Here is a 21,886-nt window from a genome sequence, read left to right on the forward strand (position 1 = left end):
AAGCAAACTCCCCTGTGCTTTGTCAAAATCACCCCCTCTCCTGCTCCTCTATTACTAACCACCCCCGACTAGCCTACACCCCACAAGTGGCCTCCTTAGCTTTCTGACAGTTGATCCCAAGTCTGTCTGAATAATACCTACCATGATACACTTTGGCTTTGAGCCCAGCGCTTTCTACAAAATTAAACAAGCTCCAGCCAACAGTGCCATTCCACCGGCACAGGCGATTCCTGGCTCTACTCTAAGCTGAGTGCTGCTCTTGGGTCCGGGAGGGGTCTCCAGGGGTGTCCACACAACTAATTCATCTCACTTTCTCGGCAGCCTCCCTCCTTCTCTCCCTTCCACATACCCCAACTCTTGGGATGCCTTTCATGAGGATTTGAGATCCTCTTCCAACCAGGAAGCTTTCCACAGGCTGACCCTCCCCTGGCTATCCAGACCTGGGAGCTGGGCCCTTTCACATACGTTAACTCAGTTGTTCCCCCGAGAGATTGGCTGTGTAGCTACCATGACCCCGTTTTTAGTCAAAGTTAACCAGCAGCAAAGCCAGGGTTTGAACCAGAATCCCTGCAATCCAGGTTTAGGATTTCTTCCCTTTAGCTTTTGCAGTAGCTAAAAATGCGAAGAGAGCTATTTTTCACAGTCTTGGGAAACAATGTAATGAAAATCCAATGCAGATGGGTACAGAGGCATAAATATATAAATATGCTGGCTTCATTGTCTCCTGAGCCAAAGGAAGCCTGCCATATTGATCCCGGCTCTCAGTCTGGCATTCTTTGGTATCATTTCTTTGTTGGCTGCTCCAGATGTAAATACCTACCCACTTATTGATCTATCTGTCATATCCATATACTTATGTATCTATGTATCTATAATTTATCCATCATTTCTATCATTGTACATAGAAATAATATTTATACTACATATGCTTAAATATGAGCATACACATATAAAAATATATATATATAAAATATATATATATATAAATATATATACATATATATATAAACACATATAGATGTACCTACATATATAAGCACCTATAGGTATATAAATACTTGTATGTGGAGGGAGGTCCTCAGTAACCAGCCAGGCTGGCTCGGGAGACCATAGAGCTCCTGTTCCTTTTCTTCTCACTTTAAAAAGCAATTTGACTTTCCTTCAGTGACTCTCTGAATAAGACCTTTATGTGCAGCCCTCTTCAGCTGTCTCAGGGACCATGAGAAAGCAGGAAGACAGGGATAAAGGATTGTGGATTGACAAGTCAGAGAGGGAGCGCCTTGTCACGAACTAGAGTCTATCTTTATCAGAGTCGTGCCATGCATTTACAATCAGAGTACTTCTGTTTGACCTTTCCACAGTCCTCTCTCAGATGACGTTAGGAGCTCCTTCTCTGTATTCCTCTAACCCTGCACACCCTCATTTCATCACACTCCTCCCTGGATTTCTTCCCGCTTTAAAGATTAGCTGTCATCCCATGACTCACGGGTTGTCGGACCATGAGTTCAATATGGACCGGGCCTGAGACAGTGTTGTTCTGTGCTCAGCACAGCGTCTGGCTTATAATACACCATTAATAGTTCCTGGGTGCATGAATGCATTCATCTGTTTCCCCACCAGATGAACTACCCCAAAAGGAAGTGGGAAGATGAAAGTTAAGGACCGCTCTCAGCTGATGATAAAATGTTGGAAATGACGAACTCATCTGGGTTCCTGCCGTGACAGGCAGCAGAACTCTCAGAATGAAAGGGCTGCTGGGCTGAGTTTTGTGGGATGCTGGGTTGAGAAGATTCGGGACTTGTTGCGACAATTCTGTGCCGGGCTGTCATGGTCTTGGCTGCTTCTCCTTCCAGTTCCTCGCTCATTATCTGTGCTGTCAGTCACAGCTGCATCCCCAAAACACGAAACAGTGCCTGTTGCGAGGTATATTGTTTCTTGAAAGAGTTCACAAAGATCTGACAGGGAATGGTATTTTTGCCGAACTCAACCTCCTTCTACCTACAACATTTTTTTTTTTCCCCCAGTTTGGGGAGCAGAGTGCAACAGGTTTAGTTAGAGCCAGGAGGAGTAAGGTTAAAGGCAGGTGTCCTGCCAGACCGAGCTCCTGTCAGTCTTCACGCATTCCTGGTTGCCGCCACTCCCAGGCACCCTTGTAGCCATCAGGGAAGGGCAGAGGGAGGAAAGAGGGCAGAGCCAGATGGGGGTGTTCAGAGTCCCCTGCTCTAGACATTCATGGTGGTGTTACCACCGGTTTGCTGGGCACTCTGGTGGGTCTGCTTTGTGATCTGTCGGCTCCCTCACTTTGGTCTGAGAGCCTGGGCTGGGGGGAAGCTCCAGTGATTTTTTTTAATAGGGTAACTATGACCACCTAGGACATGTGCATCACCCCAGGCTTCTTCTCAGAAGTCCTCCCAGACTGCTGTGAAGTCTCCACAAGTGAAACATGTTTCCATGACCAGCTGTCACAAAAGAACTATACGTCCACACTCAGCTAGGGTGATTGCTCCTAAAGATTTCTTTTTCTTTTCTTTTCTTTTTTTTTTTTTTTTTCCTTTTACAAACCAGAGTGAAGAAGGGAAAACAAGGATGTGTAGATTTGGGTGAATTATTTCACCCATCTGGACTTGGCGTTTTTTCCCTCCCAAAATGAGAATAAATCCCAGTATTGATATAAATAAGACTCCTTTTTTGTATGCCTGCCATGGTTGGGAGGATCTGAGGAATGATGGTGGTTGCTGGAGGAGGGGGAACCCGCACCGGGCTCCTAGGCTTCAGTTTCCTCCACCTGCCTCAGACTTGCTTCTTCTAGAATCTATTTCTGAGGGCTCCAGGCTTGTTCTGAGGCAGGCTGCTGAGCAGAAGCGATGTTGAATGGTGTTGAGCCTGGCCCTCTCAAATATGTCTGGCCTGGACCCTACTACCCTAGAAGCATCTGGGGAGTCCCTCCTCCAGTTTGGACTATTAGAGTAATGTTCCTTGTGGAAGGAGCATTTCTTTGCAGCATGTACGTGAGCATGGAAGTGTGTGTGTGTGTGTGTGTGTGTGTGTGTTTAGGAACTATAGGAGAGGAAACACTCTTTTCTTTTTACCACCTTCTTAGTTCTCTAGCTGGTGTCCTGTAAATTGAGCTGACAAAAGATAGATTAACAAGAGGGCGCCTGGGTGGCTCAGTGGGTTAAGCCGCTGCCTTCGGCTCAGGTCGTGATCTCAGGGGCCTGGGATCGAGTCCCGCATCGGGTTCTCTGCTCGGCAGAGATCCTGCTTCCCTCTCTCTCTCTCTCTGCCTGCCTCTCCATCTACTTGTGATCTCTCTCTGTCAAATAAATAAATAAAATCTTAAAAAAAAAAAAAAGATAGATTAACAAGAGAATAACAAACCAAACTTTCTTCGTACGTACATCACAACTACACAGTGAGCTCTCAGAGATGAGTGAGTCAGAGGGTTGGTTAGAACTTGTACTTATATAGCAAAGAACAATTTTAGAGAAATAACAAAACAAGGAACAGGAAACCTGAGAAGAACTTTGAATCTCTAGCTCTGGCAGATCATGATAAGGCAAAGCTACGGAAAACTAATAATGGATGAAGGATGGTTAGTCAGATTTGTTGTGAAGATTCCCCTGGAGCCACCTCCGTGCTAGAAGGTTTTGAAGTTTTCTCTGATGATTAACTTTTTTCCTTCCTAGTAGAAAGGGGAAGGGGATAGCTCTGTAAATGTGCGTCCTCCTTTTAGGCAAACAGGAGGAGGGCAGAGATCTCTGGTATCTCCTTCTTCCCAATTACCTTTAGTTCAAAATAATCTTTATGCCCCAACAATGTATTTTGGGGGGACATATTCAGCTGCCTTCCAGACCTGAAAAAAACATCACAGCTGGGTGAGGGATGCCAGTTATTCTCACACTAGCCCCAGGACAGGGGACCCAGGGAGGTCATGTGACATTTTCTCTTTTCTTGGCAGGAGGGTGGGGTTGTAGCCCTCTTCAAGGTCTGCCGCCAGGACAGCTTCCGGTGCTTATACCCCCAGGCGCTGCGCACGCTGGCCTCTATTTGCTGCGTGGAAGAGGGTGTCCACCAGCTGGAGAAGGTGAGAGAGCAGCTGCCTGGCTGGGGTGGGGTGTGAGGTCCCTGAATCAGGAGGGCAGTGGGTGGGCCCGATCGACCTGGTGGCCCCCCGGGCCTCTTCCCTGAGAACCTCTTTCCCCAGGCATCCCTCCGAAGGGGTTGCTGGAATCTTGACTGTGGGAGTTAATGAAGAGGATAGGGATTGAGGAGTCTGGCCAGGTAGGGCAGGGCTCAGAGGGGCACTCAGCACGTTCTGGGTGGAGTGGCCAACGGTCCAGTGGGCAGAACAGAGCAGAAGGTAGACAGTTAGGGTGCGGAGTGGTGTCAATGGTTAGGGCTTTTGGTTCTTCACACATGGCAGGACCCAAGTGGAAGGAGGAGGATCCCACTCCCTGGAGAACTGAGTGGGCAAAAGAAGGATGCCTTGGCTTGGGCAAAGCAGGTGGGGCTCTGCCAAGACAGAGGGATTGGGTCAGGGAAATGGAGCCTAAGTCCAAGCGTATGTTGGGTCCATATGGCATGGGGTGGGCGGGGCCAGAGGGAAGCGAGTGATGTGGTAGACCCAGGTGCCTCAGGCCCAGACGCCCCCAGGGCAGTGTCACTAATTCCATCTATCCTACCCCCCCACCCACCCAGGTTGTAAGGGTGAGGTTGCTCTTCAGCTACCCAGACCTGAGTGGCTATAAGACCTGCAGATGTGCCGTCAGGGACTTTAGCCAGGAGGGTTGGGGAGGCTAGGGCTGACATTTGGAGATGTCTCAACCAAGTTTCAAGGAAAGATGTTGAACACTTTTATGGAAGAGAGGCACAAAGGCCCGGAATAGCCTGGCGACGGTTGTGGTACTCTCAGAATTAGGGGGTAGGTGCCTTGAGTCTGTTCTGTATGGGGATGGGGCAAAGAAAGTGTTCCCCTCAACTCTGTACCCATGTCCCCCAGTCTGGTGCTGGCTCCAGAAAACCCACACACACCATCTTCTTCACTTTGGTCTGGACTCCTAATCAGATGGTTATCTCATGTCCTGCCTGCCTCTTTCCACGGGACAGGGATCATGGGCTCAGAGACACTTTTGGCCAAGGTTGGAGGATGCTGAGGGATTCTGCTCATTTTACAGAGGAGAAGGCTGTGGGTCAAAATGGGGAAGTAATTTTTGTGAGGTCACAAAGCAAGATGGTGGAAGAGCTAGTACCAGTCCTCTGGGCAGAGCCTCCCCTTCCTGCGAGGGTGGAGACCTTTGTATGTGTGTGCTTACACGGAGAGCAGAATGGGGGAGGTGGAGGGACAAACTAGATGGACACACAGACTCCCTGAGGCAAATGCATTGGACGTCTCCAGCTCTATGTGCTGAATAATCTTCTCCCTTCTCCCATAAAATCCTCTTCCTGGGACAGTGGAAACACGAAACTGGTTTTGTTTTTCATTTTCTTTCATGCTGGTTAGTGGGAAGAACAGGAGAAAAATAGAAGGGACTGGAATCACCAGTTGTCCAAAAGCAGTGGATTTCTTGGCTTCAGAGATTTGCAGAGCAGCAGGAAATTTCTAATCCAGGGAAGAAAAACAGCAGAGCTTTTTTGTTTAGAGCTGAAAACCTGTGTAGCTGGGGAGTCTGGAGGCGATTTTTCCTTCCACCTTCCTTCTGCTGCTCCAAAACCAGAAGGCATGAAGGCACCTTTACCAGGCCAGATGGGCCGCCCAGGGCCTGTGCTGACCTAGCCCTAACACACATCCCTTTTTAACTCACTAGAACCCTGTGAGGTGAACCCTTTTTTTTTTTTTTTAAAGATTTTATTTGTTTATTAGACAGAGAGAGAAAGAGAGAGATCACAAGCAGGCAGAGAGGCAGGCAGAGAGAGAGGCTCCCCGCTGAGCAGAGAGTCCGATGCCAGGCTCGATCCCAGGCCCCCGAGACCATGACCCGAGCCCAAGGCAGAGGCTTAACCCACTGAAACACCCAGGTGCCCCGAGGTGAATACTCTTTACGTCTCCATCTTAAAGACAGGAAACTGAGTCTCAGGCAGTCTCGGCGACTTGCCTAAAATCACAAAGAACATTCTAGAACCAGAATTTGGACCCCGTCGACCTGAGTCTGACGCCTAGGCTTCCTGACCGCCTTGCTGGTTTTACAGATTCTCTCAGAGTGCCAAAAGAGTCCTTGCAGCTAAACCCACGGTCTCCTTGCTGCTCCTGGCCAATATGCCAACCTTCCCCGGCCCGGGAGAAGGTAGTCCTAACTGGGCATTCCCCTCATCTGGGGCAGATTACTTTCCATACACAAACAGTCCGGAAACACCTCTATGCCCAGCGCTGAGCAGGAGGGAAAACAGCCAGAGAAGAGCCCCCTGGTGGTCAGAATAGCAACTACATGTTACAGCCCTGGTGCTTTGCCTAGCGGTTCCCAGGGATTTCTTCTTATATCTGATGCTTGCCTGAGTGTGCAAACATCCCCATTACACAGATGAAGAAACCAAGGCTTAGAGAACTGAAATGACTTGTCACCCAGAATTACACAGCATGTAGTTCATTCATTCAGCAAATATTTTTTGACTGCTCTTTGCCTGGTACTACTGTTTCAGGTACCAGGAGCTTAGTGAACAAAACAGCCAAACCCCTCATCCTCATGGAGCTTCCATTCAAGTGCAGGGGGTGGCAAGCCAAGACCTTTCACATTCAGCCTGCTGCCTGTTTCGGTATAGCCCGTGAGTGGAGAAATTACCCCCCACCCCCTTTTTAAATAGTTTTTAAAAATTGGAAGAATAACATTTTGTAGCCTGTGAAAATTCTGTGAAATTCTAATTCAAATTTTTGACCCAGAAAGTTGTCGTGGAACTGGCATTCTTCTTCATTTAGGTGTTGACAGTCTACCTTTATGCTACAGCAGTGAGTTGAGTAATTGTATGAGACCATAAGGCCCACAGAGCCAAAAATATTTCCTGTCTGGCCCTCGGCAGAAAATGTGTTTTGACCCCAGTTCTAACAGGTAATCAGATCATTGTGACAATGATGAACAGGACAGTTAACAGCGAATACTTGCTTTGGGCAAGCACTTTGCTAAGCCCTTCCTTTCACTGTGTCTTGTAATCGTTACCACCCCGATGATACTGTGATTATCCTCTTTGTTTACAGAAGGATGGGAGGCTCAGGGAAGTGAAGCGCCTTGCTCAAGGGCACACAGCTAACGGGTGGTCCAGGAGACATGTAGTCAAGCTCTACCAAGCCAGAGCCAGCCTGGGCTGTGAACCATCATGTGGACCCAGGACTAATATCTGACATTGTAAGGCCTCACAGTGCGCTGCTTCCAAAATTGAGAGAAATCCTAGACCCAGGAAGGGCTCAGGGTCTCTCCCACCCCTGCCATGCCCTCTTCCCCAGATTGTGCCCACACCTGCCCCAACTGTGTGATCTGGGCTGCTGAGAGCTGGCCTCAGAGGCTCTAGTGAGGTTGGCCATTGTTAGTGTTTAGAGTGCAGGGTGGAGAAGCCCAGAGACAGTCTAGATTGTAGAAACCGCAGCAGGACAGGGGAGGTAAAGACAGGATAGGGAGTGTGGTGTCCAGAGGCTCTTGCCCGCCGCACAGTCACAAGGCCCAATTCATGCGCTAGTCACAGAATGTCAAAGTCTCAGCCTTGGCTGATTTGCTGGCCTGGGCTCCTCGCTGAGGCCCACTTGACTAATTGGCAGTGAGAAATGGAAATTGCTGGATTTGGTGAAATTCATCTTTGTCATGCTGCTCCCCCACTTTCCTCCAACCCCAGAAAGGTCTGTTAAATCACTCACAGACCCTAGTGACAGCGGCGTGGGTCTAGCCAGGACACCAGACACACATGCCTGGGCTCTGTTGGGTGTGGGGCACTCATGTGGTCCTTGATTCAGGTGTGGATCCATTCATCCACTCTGTGAAGCCACTTCAGCACCGGTGTCCTCCTTGCTTCTGTCATCCAACTGTCCGCTCACTCATTCATTCATCTGCTCAGTCCATCACGCAGCAACCATGCTCTGCATCCCTTCCCTCCTGGTAATCTGCTGAGAAGCCGCCCAGCACGGTGGGGAATCCATGGCCTCTGATGGTCAGGCTTTCCTGGTTGGGAGCACAGGGTTCTCCACGACAAGTTTGGGTACCTTTCCCTGAGGACTTGGCTTACCTTCCCAGAGGTGCCGCGTCCTCAGTTAAATGGGCATGAGGAGATCTACCCCTGAGGACCATCAAAGGAGACTAGATGCACAGGAACGTGGTGCTGTTCACACGAGGCACCAAGAAAGGGTAGCTGTTATGATGGCATTTAGAGAGACAGTCACCAGGATTTGACCATCAGTGGCCTGGGGAAGATTACTGTCGGGTGGACTTGGGGAGTGCTGACCTGGCGGGAGGAGGAGGCTGGCATGGTGGGAGATGGTGCTCAGGGCTCAGTATGGAGAAGCTGGGTGGGGCTGGGGCACGAGTCCTCGTATCCTTTCCGTTTTACAGATGAGGAAACTGCTTGGAACTGCAGAGCTTTAGAACCAAGGCTGGTTCTGAGGTGGGGATTGCAGAGGAACGGTTCCTGGGAGCCAGGCTGCACGTGTTAGCTTGGGCAGCGGGCAGACTCGGACACTCCCTGAAGAGGGTTGGTGGGGCGACATGTCAAAGCACAGTGCAGGCCTCTCCAAAGGTGTCTGGAGTGTCTTTCAAGAATCTATTCTTTCTTTTCAGAGGCCTGGTTCATCCTGGCCACAGCCTCTCCTACATTGTGTTTCCCCTAAACCAGTGAGTTTCAGGAAGTCTGTCCTACGTCCCTTGTGTCCTTGGCAGGCAGTCACCCCTCATTCCCCAGACTCTGCGCTAGGCTCTGGAGAGGAGGGACAAACAGCTATGTTCTCGCTCTCCCTCTGGGGTTGGCTGGGGCAAAGCCAAGAAATTCAGACAGCGGAAAGAGGCTGTTCCATGGCCATCAGAGGCCACAGGCCAGTGGCACCACCTCTGCTTTGGGTGCTGGTGAAGGCAGGAGTAGGGAGGCAGTGGAGCTTGGCTCAGAGGGCCAAGGAGGAGCTCCCAGGCAGGCCAAGGGAAAGGGGCCTCAGCAAAGGCAGAGGTTCTCCACAGCTGGCCAGTGGGTGGTGGAGCTCTAAGTCTTTCAGGAGCTCTATATTCAATGAACTGGGGGAGCCTGAAAAAAAGACAATGTTCTCTGGATCCTACCTTGGAGAAGACTGGAGGAAGAAAACAAGGGCCCAGGAGGGAGTGAGGGCCCCAGAGGCACACGGTCCAATGAGAGCAGACAGACCCAACTCCATCTGGATGGCCAGAGACGACCCAGCCTGCCTGGCCTGGTCATGGCAGCCTTCCTGGGGAGAGCTGTAGGGTTTAGATAGGCTGACAGAGGGCTAGGGGACAAGTCATTCCTCTCTGAACCATGGTTTCCACTTTATAACTTGGGGACAACTCTTCCTTGGTGGAGGGGCCACGATGAGGCGGTGGGACAGTGTGGGCGGGGCTCGCCCTGTGGTGCCTGCGAGGAGGGAGCACTCCGCCTGAGTTGGCTTCCTCTCCCTCCTTCTTGCCCATTTGTCTCTACTATTTCAGGTGGATCTGGGGAAACCCTGCATATCCCTAAAGAGGCTGAGTCCTGGGACTTTTACAACAGTCCTGGCAGAGTCCCAGATGTTCTGCGCGGTGAGAGGGATGGTCAGGGCACTGCGGGTGCAGGAGCCAGGTTTGGACAGGGCCAGGGGCCAGGATGGAGTTGCAGGAGGTGGGGGCTTGAGCGAGACTGGGGCTGTGGTCCAGGCAGGGGGGTGGGGATCTGAGGGGCAGGAACCCATGGGTCTAGGGCCATAATGGGGACATGGGGGCACCCAAAACCCATTGCTAAGACAGCCTCAGACAACCTCAGAGACAGTTCTAGGAAGTGCCTCTTCTAGCCTTGCGACCAGAAACCATCTTGCTTTCAAAAGAGCTTCCTTTTATTCCCACCCCCTCCCTCTTGTTTTATTTTTTCAAATAAGGAGTTCACCCTGTGCTGGAGCCAAAGGGAGAGTTTAATGAAAATCGATGGAGAAATTAAAGATGGAAAGAAATTAAAGATGAGCAGAGGGCAGGGAATGAGGGTTCAATTTCAAGTCCAAGAAGAAAATTGTCAGTGGCAAGGGTTGGGAAAACTGCTGCCTCTCTCCACGCAGCTCTGCCACCCCTCCCCTGTCTACTGGGCCCATTTCTCGGGATTGAGATGCCCCGACATCTGAAGGGCTAGGCTGGAGGTGGGGGGGCCTGAATCCAGCTATTTAAATCCCAGAGACCCTTGGCAGGAGGGGGCAGGGTGTAAGGGGGCCACTAGGGCACGATCTGCCACTCCAGCTGCCATTTCACAGGACTTTCTCTCCCTGCTTCTTCCCTGCAGAGTTGCAGATGATCATAAATAGATAATATTCACACACAAAAAAATCCAGTTTTTACTTTCTTTTTCTCATTTGATTCTCACAATCACATTGTAAGGAAGGCAGAGAGAGATGGTCCCACCCATTTTACAGAGGGCAGAGTTGAGGCTGGAAGGCATATAGACACAGGGAGGCAGAGCCTGGGTTGGGAACCCCATTTTTTTTTGCTCCCAGCTATAGGTTCTATTTGCTACAGTCTTCTTTGCATACTTTCCCTATCTAAAAACGGTGTGGTGTGCAGACCCCAGGGCAAGGAAGCTATTCTATCTTGATATAGTCAGTTCTAGTTTGTCAGTGAGGTTTGGTGGGGAGAGTGGGGCAAGAAATCTGCTTAATATAACTTACAGCCCCTTCTTTAGCCAGGAGTAGCTGCTAGAGGGAGAGAGAGAGAGAGATAATGTCTCTGGATGGAGATCCCAGATACCTCTCCATCCCAGGGCTCAACCCTCTGAGGCTTATCAGCTTCCCCCTCCCCTCCAGCCCCCAGGTGCAGGCCTTCACCTGCCTTGGAAATGGGCTGGAACAGTGCAAAGAACCCCAGGGTTCGAGGTCAACTGTCTGTGCTGACTGGCAGGTAGACAGGGGTGGGGACTGCAAGGGGACTGTCTAGAGGGAGTGTGGTTCATTTCCTTTCCTGAGTTCCAAGTCTCCCAAGCTTCTCCCTCTGCCTTGAGAGTAGGGGGTGAGGGGGCTTGAAGGAGGCCAGGATGTGAAGAGGCAAAAACAAAATTAGGCACTGTCCCACCTCCCTGCAAGCCCTCCTTCCCCCAATCCACTCCCTCCACCCCCGCCAACCCGCAAGAGTTCGCGCTGAGATGACAGGCCAGTATTGTTCAGACTGAAGGAAGGCCCTGCTGGCTTGGGGGGCTGCAGCCCATGCACAAGGCACAACCCGAGTTTGGACAAGGCAGGGAGCCCCCTGGCAGCGGGAACAAGTGCAGCAGCGGAGGCAGGCTGGGCTCGGTCGGGGCTGCCGTAGGTTCCCGTGCGTTGTGCGGCAGCGACCCCTGGTGGATAAGAGCGGCAGCGGCAGCCCTGTCTCACCGCCTGAGGCTGTCTTCTGGAGCTGTCCAGGCTGGTGGGCTCAGGGTCCGAACCACCCATCCAGAACAGTGTGTCCTGTGTATGTCATGTGTGTGGGGAGGAAGGAGGGAGATTTGAAAATTCAAGGCAACAGGAGCTTCTTCCTACCAATCCAGCTTCCTCCAGAAGAAGGATGTGGATACAATTTGTAATCTAACGTGTGTCCGACTCCCAGAAACCTTCCTGAGCCTCCCCAGTTCTCACTGGACTCCAAACCGCTCGGCCTGACACAGAGGTGCCTGTGAGCAGGCTGCTTCTGGCACATTCCCCCTTTGGTGAGCAAGCCTGGGTTCCATGCCCGGTTTCAGCACTTAAGAGGTGTTGACCTGGTAGTCTTCTAAGTCCTGGTCCCTTCATATGTAAAAAGGAGTGACAGTCTCTACCTTGCAGGCTGTGAGGATGATATGAGTGCATGTGCCATACATGTGAGGTTTTTTTTCCCCTTTCCTGCCAGAGTCCTCCACTGAACGTCTTCAGGCCTTCCTTGCTTTGGTGCACCTGCCTAGGCTGGGGAGGCCTGGGAAGGCATCTCACACGCCCTTGCTGAAAAGGCTCTGATGCCCTTCTCTGGTCAGCCTTCCCGACTGCTCTCTTCCCTCCTGGCACTCACACTGTACTCGTGGCTGCTCCTGGAGCGTGTCCCACGCTGCCTGGCCTCGGAGCTCTGCCTCGGCTTCCTACCAATAGACACCATATCGTCCACCACGTAGCCCATCAGGGAAGTAGCTTGCACACCCAGGTGAGCAATGCTTGCCATATGACTGGATAAATATTGTTGGAAGAGTTCTAGTGCATTCTTCCCCATTGCAGAGGAGAGGGTGGAGGCCCAGAGAAGGGAGGTGATGTGCACATACCCCCCGACTCCTACTGTGAGCAGCAGGCCTGAGGCCAGAAGGCAGGTCATGGGAGCTCACTGGGCTGCAGCCTGGCCTCTGTGAACTATTTCAGGCCCAGGGGTGGGGTGGGCGTGGGGAGTGCAGATAATGAAGCATCCCTTCAGTAAGGACAGAATGCCCCAAAATCTGTCTGTGGGATTTTCCCTGAGCCCCCTTTTATACCATCCATCCCTAGTAATTTGTTCCAGCTTGCCCTCCCCTTGCTTTCACTCCTCTGGCCCCGAGCCCACATTCTTGGGTCCCCAAACAAACCTTGTCCCCAGCTTAGGGGTTTATGGGGAGAACCCGGGCCAGACTTTCCTTTGCCGCGGGTTTGCTGAAGACCCACAAGCAAGTTTTCTAGTCCCCACGAAACTCCGTTTTCTCATTTGGTGGAGGGAGGCGTGTGTTCCCTGGGGACCGTGTGACATATGAAATAATTTTGGAAGACAAATGTGATGAACAAATGTCCGAAGTGGTGAGCAGGCCAGGCTGGGAATTCTGGGGCCTCTTCTCCAGGGTTGGATGTGTGGTGAGGGGGCGATGTCCCTCGTTCCTTGAGGAGTTGCCTGGGTGCTTGTCCCCCCTGGGAGTTCACAGATGGAGGCCTGTGCTTCTGTGCAGGTGGGTGGTGGGCTGAGGAGATGCAGACTCGGAGAAGTGCATTTCCCGCCTGTCCCCCAAGCAATCTGGTGAGAGCAGAAAATAAATAAGTCTGATGTAAACACAATGCCAGTGCTGGGGAGGCAGGAAGCTGGGCCACGGGGACGCGGGGGTTTCTGGGGGCCCTGGACAAGGTGTAGAGGAGCCTGCACGCCCCCCCCCCCCCACGCTGCCTTCCCCTTTGGCTTATGAAGTCTGGAGGTGAGCCCGGGAAAGGCAGTTGCTTGGGCAGGAAGGGGAGAAGCTAAGGAGGCTGAAGGGGCGGCAGAAGGTGTCAGTGTGGGGCAAACCTGACTAGGGAGGACCCACTCGCATGGAGAGTAGGCCCGCTCTCACAGCACAGAGCCAGAACCACTGTCCTGCCCCGGCCAGCAGGTGACCGGCCTGTGGTTCCCAGCAGCAGAGACAGAGAGAGACAGGGAGAGGGAAGGGGGATGAGAAAGAGGAGGAGGGAGGGGGGAGATGGTTGGACATACCCACGGAGAAGGAACAACATGCAGGGGAGTTTCATTCTCCTCTGGGCTGCTTCAGAGGTAGGAAGCACTTTGCCACTTAGCCATAGCTGGATAGGCAGTGCCCCCATTGTCATCTGCTCAAGGTGCAGAGTGGCCTCGCAGGGTGGGTTTCATTGTCATTCTCCTGATGAGCAATGATTTTGAGCATTTTCCTACATCCTTGTTGACCCTTAGGATATTTTCTGTGAAACGTCTGACACTTTGGTCCATTTAAAAAAAAAATGACTTCTTTGTCTTTTTGTTATTGAATTATAAACTTGGATAAACATATTCTACGTATGAAACTTTTGTCAGATATATGTCTTGAGAATATACATTCTCAGCCCGTGGTCTGCTCTTCCATTCTCTTAATGGTGTCTTCTGATGAATAGAAAGGCTTAACTTAGGTAAAGTCCAGTTTATTGATCTATTCTTTCATAGTTGATGCTTTTTGTGTCCATTGAAGAAGTGCTTATTTAAATCATAAGAGACTCTTAATCTCTGGAAACAAACTGAGGGTTGCTCGAGTGGAGGGGTATGGGAAGGATGGGGAGGCTGGGTGATGGACATTGGGGAGGGTACATGCTACGGTGAGTGCTGTGTATTGTGTAAGACTGATGAACCACAGACCTGTATCCTGAAACAAATAATACATTATATGTTCATTTTAAAAAAGTATAAAAACCCTTAAAAAAAGTGTTTGTTTACCCCCTAATCATGAAGGTATCCTATATTTTCTTCTAGAAGCTTTATTGTGTTACACTCTATATTTAGGTCTCTGATCTATTTCAAATTAAATTTTTTAGTGGTGTTCGAAGTTCAGTGTTTTCCAAGTGATATCCAGTTGTTCTAGCACCATTTGCCAAAAAGACCATCTTTCACCATTTAATTAAAGAGGTGCCTTTGTTGTTAGTAAAGTGAGTCTGTTTCTGGAGTTTTTTTCTTTTTCCTGTTCCATTAGTCTTTGTCCATCCTTGTGCCAAGATGACACTGTCTGAGTCCCTGTAGTCTATAACAAATTTTAGCATTTAGTAGTATAAATCCTCTAACTTTGTTCTTTAAGATTATCTTGGTAATTCTAAGTTATTTGCCTTTCTCTGTACATTTTAGAATCCACTTGTTAATTCCCACAGAAATTACTGCAAGGATTTTGATTGGGATTTCTTTAAATTTATAAATAAATTTTGGGATTATTGACATCTTAGACAGTATAGGGTTTTCCAATCAATAAATGTAGTATAATCTCTTTATAGAGACTGCCTTAATTTCTCTTAGCTATGTTTTGAGTTTTCAACATCTTGCATGAGTGTCAACATCTTGAATATCTTTTTAAGACTTATTTCTGGGTGTGTTTTATGCTTATTAAGTCCTATCTTAAGATTCTTACTTTCTAATTGTTGCTGATACATAGAAAATACAATTTTGAATATAATGGTATATAGACTCTTTTGGATTTTATACAGATTTGGATTGTGTTCAGATTGTGTACACAGTCAAGGGATCTTTAAACTATGAAAGTTCTTCCTCTTTTCTGGTAATTTTACCTTTGTATTTCTTTTTCTTATCTTATTTCATTGGCTAGGGCCACTGTAAAATGTGAAATAAGAGTGGTGATAATGGATATCTGTCTTTTTCCCGGTTTGGGGGAATTCCTTCAAAATTTTATTTACTATTTCATTATTAACTGTGATATCATTATCACTTTAAGGACTAGATAACAGGCTCAGAGAAGGTAAGTAACCTGCTCATCTCACCAAGTCAGCAAGTAGCACAGGTGAATTGTGAAGCCAGACCTTTCTCTCTCCTAAGATTGGGCAGCTTCTACCATACCATAGGTACATCTGGGACAGGGGTGCTCAACCTAAGATCCCGGTTGGAATTAGTTGAGGAGTCTTTAAAAGTATTGATACCAAGACTCTATCCCAGATCAATTAAATCAGATTTTCTGGGGGTGAATCCCAGGCATTAGTAATTTAAAAACTTTCCCAGATGATTCTAATCATCTGAGAACCCAGGCTAAGAACCACTGGTCTAGAAGCATTTTTGGTACAATTCCCACCCAAGCTGTGCCCAGGAGTGCTTTGCTGAAAACTTGGTGTTTTTACATCAGCACAGGCCTGCTAACCCTAACTCAAAGGGAAGTGAATTTGTTCTTGCTGGTCTTTTGATATCCTCTCCCAAACTCCTCTCCCCAAAGGCCTTCAGAGCATCTGTTTGACAATCCACTTTAAGGAAAATCATCTGCCTGACAGGGAAATTATTTTTTATTTGTCAGTAAAATAAAGTGATTCTATCGCTGGTTTTCCTCTACTGCAATAACTCATCTCTCTGTACCTCAATGACTTCCTTAGCAAACTGGTTATAATCCCTTTCATCCATTGTCCCATTCTCTATTACATATTAATGTTTGTTTTATCCATTTTGACACTGAGCTTTTAATAAAAAATTCTTGTTTGCAATAGCAAAGGAGGTTGAGTGGTGTCTGGGACATGTTAGTTTGGAAGGAGGATAATATGACCCTCCCAGAGGCCTGTTTTACTTTCGTAGCTTTCTACAGAGCTGTCAGCTCTACCAGCACTCCTTAAAACAAATACCCCATTTTATAAAGCGAGCCTTTAACCCCTTATATTGTGCACAGATTCTGTGTTGGAACTTGCCCTGATCTGGTTTATATCCCGCATTCAGATCTTGCTTCTGATGGATGGATTCATTTATTCCGCCCAATGCTTCTCCCTGTCCCTTGGCCCAGGCTTGTCTTTGTTTCCTTGGGCATGACATTTGTTTCCCTCTCTATGATTGACTTTTCCCTCTGGCTATATCCTGGGCAAGCAGATCTGTCCTGCCTGGTCCCATAAGCAGAATTCCCACAGCTTTGTGGTCCCCACTTGTCTTTTTTTTTTTCCCCTGCAGACTTCAAGTGTCTGAGTGGACAGACAGATGAAAGAGGAAATCCGGGGGTCTTTAGGTGTTCTTCCTCCCCTATGGCTGAGTTGCCACCACATTCGTGTGATTCTGTTTAACTGTTACAACCCAGAAACCTTCTGCCTTTCCCTAAAAACTAAACATGCAGAATGGAACTGGAAGATAGCAACCCAGCACCAGAATATATGGTGGGTCTTTATGTACTAGCCAGTATCCTTTAGATATCTGCATTAACGCCACCAGTGATGCTTTTCTAATAATTAGTGGGAGGAGAAGTTTGCTCATAAATCTGATGTAATGTTTACTGTGCATTTTGGGTTCCACCAGCTCCCTCTGTGTCCAGATTCCAGGTGCATCAGCCCTGCTGCCCAGGTGATGAACAGGTCATACCATCCTCATCATCACTTGCATGCCCTCCCATGAGGAAAGCTGGGCCTTGGGCCCAGGCCCATCCCATTCCATGTAAAAGCTAATTACATATAAGTGCTTCCAGCAGCAATTTCTTTAGAGATGTGAAAGTGCTTTGATTAAATTGTTCTCCTGGCATCATTAAGTTTATGTCCAGGGATGGGAAGTCGTGGTGTGAGGATGGAGACTTTCCAGAAATGGGACCAGTGTTTGAGGAAGCTGGCCTCAGGCTGGGCCACTCCTGGGGCCAGCGTAGGAACTAACTAAGCAGCCGCTATTGACCTGTCCCTTTCACTTGCTTCTTCCTTCACTGCCTTTCCCAAAGGCTGCCCAGAGGGGCACAGGGCAAAGGGTGAGGAGGCCAGGATGGGAATTCCGGCCCTGGCACTAATGTGCTTTATGGCCTTGATGAACTCTTTGCCTCCTCAGTGCTCTGTCTCCCCACCATTCAGCCTGCTGTGTTAACTGCCACGTGTCAGGTTTCAGCTGGGTGCTGGGGACCAGAGATGATTCAGTACAGGAGCTGCCCAGAGCAGCTCTCTAGTGCGGGGTGGACATATAAACTTATGCAGACAGCCTGACACAATAAGTGTGCTTGTTGTGACCAGACCAGAGTGGTATGGCAGCTGGAAGGACAGAGACAATCTGTGGGAGGCAGGCATGTGTTCACAGAGGAGATGTCTTACCTGAATCTAAGAAGGGAGTTGGGGCAGGGACTGGGAAGATGACCACTCAAGCTTTAGGTGAACTGGGTTTGAGGTGCCTATGGAATATCCAGGCAAATTAATTTGGGAGTTAAACATAAAGTGATTGAGTGGCAGGTTGGAAATGTAGATGTGGATCTCAGGAAAGAAGATCGGGGCTGGAGAGCTAGGTTTAGGAGTCATCAGAGTGAGTCACTGAGGCCAATTGGCTTGGGTGCTCTTGACTGAGATGGTACAAATGGGGCTAATGGGGGAACCTGGGGTAAGCTGCCTTAGGTGCATACAAAGGAGGGCAGACTAAAGGAGCAAACGATAGTGATAGTTAGCTAGGGAAGAGATGAGTCCCCCAAATGGGGTATCATGGAGTCCCAGGCAGGAGAGAGCACTGAGGTGGAGAGGTCAAGTCAAAGAGGGACTTGGAGGCTACCATACAAATCCCCAAATCCTTTTTAAACGTGATTTTTCTCTCTCTCTTTCATCTTTTATTTCTCTGTGCATCTCTCTGTCTTTGTTTCTCCATCTCTTGTTTCGTCCTGATTCATCTTTGTACGAGGGCCTAGTTCAGGGCCCACCACAAGGTAGGTGCACAATTAATGTTTGATGAGCTATGAAGAGATGCAGGGACTATCCTACTTTTCTCTTTATTCTCCTCTGAGGGATTGTAGTTATTCATCTTATTGGTGCTGGTCAGGAATTGAAATAGGAGTCACTCCTCTTTTAAAAGTTCTAGTTCTGGGCTGCATGAGTTGGTGCTCAAACAAGTAGGAAAACCTGTGGGCCCCAACTCAGAGGGCTGAGGTTCCCAGTGGGGTCTCAGTCCTGGGGGGCCCTACAGAAAGGTGAGTAGGACTCAGGGCCCCAGATCTAGAGATGGCTACAATCATCAGGTGTGGAAGAGATGGGATGATGGCACCACCATGTGGCAAATATTTTACCTGCATTATCTTTGTTAACTTCCAATATCCTCTGAGGTGGGTATTTTTACCCCCACTTAGAGATAAAGCCTCAAAGTAAGTACAAAGATTGTGCAGCTAATAAGATGCAGAAGCAGGATGCAGACCCAGGTAAGTGTGACTCCAGATCCTGTGCATGTTCTGATGCTACAGGAATGGGTTCAGGCACTGGGAAGCCTAGAGCCCAGTGGTATAGTCCCTCCAGGCCTCTCACTGTGATGAGCTGGCTGGGTTGGAGTTGCTGAGAGGATGATGCACACAGAGATCAACTTGGCTAGTGGCATCTTGCTGACAAGCAGGCAGAGTGGCACATCATTATCATCAGAGCCAAAGGCCCAGGAAATTGGCCCAATGTGACAATCTACCAAATAGAAAAATGGGCAAAACACATGAACAGGCAATTCATAGAAAAAGTCCAAATGGCAAAAACCAAAATCAAAAGCCAAATCTAATCAAAGTAAAATGGAAGCATGAAAAGGCTCTGAGCTTCTTTGTAGAAAGTGAAGACATGCATATTAAAATACAAATTCTGCATATCCACCAAACTGGCAAAAATTTAGAATCTGACAGTACCAAATGTTTGCAAGAATAATGAGTTAAGTGAGTTTATACATTACTGATGGGAATATAGATTGCTACAGCTGTTCTGCAGGACAACTTGACCACACTAATAAAATTAAAGATGTGCAGACCCTATGAGTTAGTGATTCCACTCCTCGATGGAGACCCCTAGAGAATCTGGCATCTATGCACCAGAAGACACTTAGAAGAATATTTACTCTATATTATACAGCATATACAGAATATTATTATATATTATAGCAAAAACTGAGAAATGGCTCAAATGACCATCGATAGGAGAATACATAAATGAATCACAATTAGCTTATACAATGAAATACCACCCAGCAGTGAAAATAAGTGGACCCTAGCCACTTGTGGCACCAACAGGAAGGAGTTTCCCAAACATAATGCTGATGGGGGGATAAAGCAAACTGCTATATACAGTATGAAACCATTTATGTCAAGTTCAAAATTTTATAAAGCAATATACATGCAATAAATCTCTAAAGAAAACAGGGAATAATAAGAACAAACTTCAGGGTAGTGGCCCATCCACTAGGGAACAACAGAGGTATGAGATCAAGAACTGCATACTGGGGGCTTTCTGATGTTATTTTATTCCTAATACTAGAATTTCTGGATATTAGGCATATACATACACACAGATAGTTGTTCATTTTGATATTTTTTTGTATGTCATACATTTGCAACACACACACATGTATTCTCTTTGGAAGGGATGGTATATTTTGTAATTAACAAGATACCAGAAGAGATCTGAAGCATAAGGGAAGCAAGACAGCAGGCAGTTGCTAGGACAGGACACCACAGACATTCTTCTCTGGGAAATCTAAGGGTAGAAGAGGAATCAGGCTCAGTCAGAGTCACTCTCTTGAGGTCAGGAATCTGTGGACTCCAGGAGCTGCTCTTTCTTTCTGGAGCTGCTCTTTCCTGTGGTGGCCTTTGCTCCCAATATCTCCTCTGCAATGCCGTTCCTCTCCCTTTACTCATCTAAAGTGTGTGTTCAAGTCTTTGGCTAACTGTCACTCGCTTGCATTTACTCCTCCTGTGCCCAAAGCCAGCTACTACATGTGAGGCCTGAATGAGCCATCCCCTGATGAATGAGTCATCCCCAGGCTTGCAGAGTGTCCCGGGCGACAGGGGACACAGGGGAGACATAATCACATCACAGTGGTGCTGCTCCCAATTGCTGGGGCATAAAGTCATCTGTAAACCTTGTTAAAAGGCAAATTCCAGGCCTCCCCAGAGTCTGAGTAGGTCTGGGTGGGGTCCAGAAACATGCCTTGGAGAAATCCTCAGTGAATTTGGTGCAGCTGGTCCTCGGACACCTCTTGGAGAAACAGTGTGATGAACTCAATGTTGCTAGTAGAGCTCTGAGGGCCACCACCCCAAGCTGGGATGTGGGTATTAAGTCAGGGTGGCTTCCACGGGCCTCCCCAGAGGGTGTCCTCATGGGAAACCACACTATAAAATGGTTATTTGTGGATGAGCCTCCTGCTTCACTGCAGGGGCCACCCTGCCCTGGCTTACCTCTGCTTCGGGGAAATCACACTCGGTGGGTTTGCTGAGGAGCATTTTGGGTTGGGAAGCAGGCCTGCTGTCCAGCTGTTGATGGCCTAAGCCCTTGGAGACCATTAGCCCCTGGCCTCTCTAGTGTGTTTAGAGTGGCCCATCTCCAAGCATGTATTGGGGACTAGGTTTGGGTCTGGTTTGGGCCTGACCAGCACTCTCAGATGGGTTTGGGAATGCAATTCCATTTGCCTCCAAGATCAGACTGAGGAGACCAGATAACTGAGACCATTAGCTGTCGCCATGGATAGTGCTGGAAGGGGGAAAGGGATAAAGGTCAGGCAGGTCTAAGAGGTTTCTTATGTTGGCAAGCTGCCAGTAGGGCTGCTTCCTCGTTGGAGGCCCAGAGCAGCCCCCTTTGCTTACCTGGGCCCCAGTGAGGCCCCCTCTGAAGGCCCCCTAGTCAGATGTCTGGCATGAGTCCAGTCCTGCCAGCCACCGCCTGGCTGCTATTTGTTCTTTTTTATTAGGCACTTCCAGGTGAGTTTTATTGTGGACAGCTCCCCCAGTTCCTGTTCCCACGTTCATCTCTGAGTCTGAGATTGCCAAAGGCTTTTACAGCTAATGGGCCTTACAGCTCCCAAGAGCCATTTAAGGGAGGCCCAGAAGTCAATGGTGGTAATTAGTCAAGAGAAACACTGACCTCTGGAGAGCTGCTTGAGCTGAGTGGCAGGAAGTGAAGGTGTAGGGACAGGAGCCCGGGGCCTGCAGCAGGCATGGGGAGCATTGGCATGGGGGTCTCCTCACTTCACCTCTCCCTGGTTCTTCCCGGCCTCATCCCTACCCCCCACTCCTAACAGGGGAAGGACTTCTGGGTGCTTGATGACAGGGTCCTCAGGCAGGCTGGTGTCCTGGGGCATCTCAGGGGCAGCAGGCACCCTGCTGAGCTAACTCTGATACATTACTACCCACCACCCCTCCCCTGCCTTTCTCCAGAAAGACTCATCTACTGATGCTTGTTGAGGTGGAGGTCTGAGCTCAGCTGTGACTTCTCAGGAGGCAGTATGATGTCCTGATAGAAACCGTGGGCTTTGAAGCTAGACAATTTGGGTTCAAATTCCAAACCAACTTGTTTTAAAGTTTGTGATCTGTAGCAAGTCAGTGAACCTTTTTGTGTCTCGGTTTCTTCATCTGTAAAATGGGGAGACTAATCATGCTGGCC

General features: G+C 48.8%; 1 protein-coding gene across 3 annotated transcripts in view; it reads left to right on the forward strand.

The window, feature by feature from the left end:
- INSC (INSC spindle orientation adaptor protein) overlaps positions 1-21,886 on the forward strand; it is a 128,166-nt gene that overhangs the window by 81,220 nt on the left and 25,060 nt on the right. For all 3 annotated transcript variants that reach the window (XM_047693998.1, XM_047693999.1, XM_047694000.1), the window contains exon 7: positions 3,959-4,084. In XM_047693998.1, coding sequence (XP_047549954.1) covers positions 3,959-4,084 — 126 coding nt within the window. The remainder of the gene's footprint in view (positions 1-3,958; positions 4,085-21,886) is intronic.

Source organism: Lutra lutra, chromosome 10 (assembly GCF_902655055.1).
Source record: "Lutra lutra chromosome 10, mLutLut1.2, whole genome shotgun sequence".
Taxonomy (NCBI): Eukaryota; Metazoa; Chordata; class Mammalia; order Carnivora; family Mustelidae; genus Lutra; species Lutra lutra.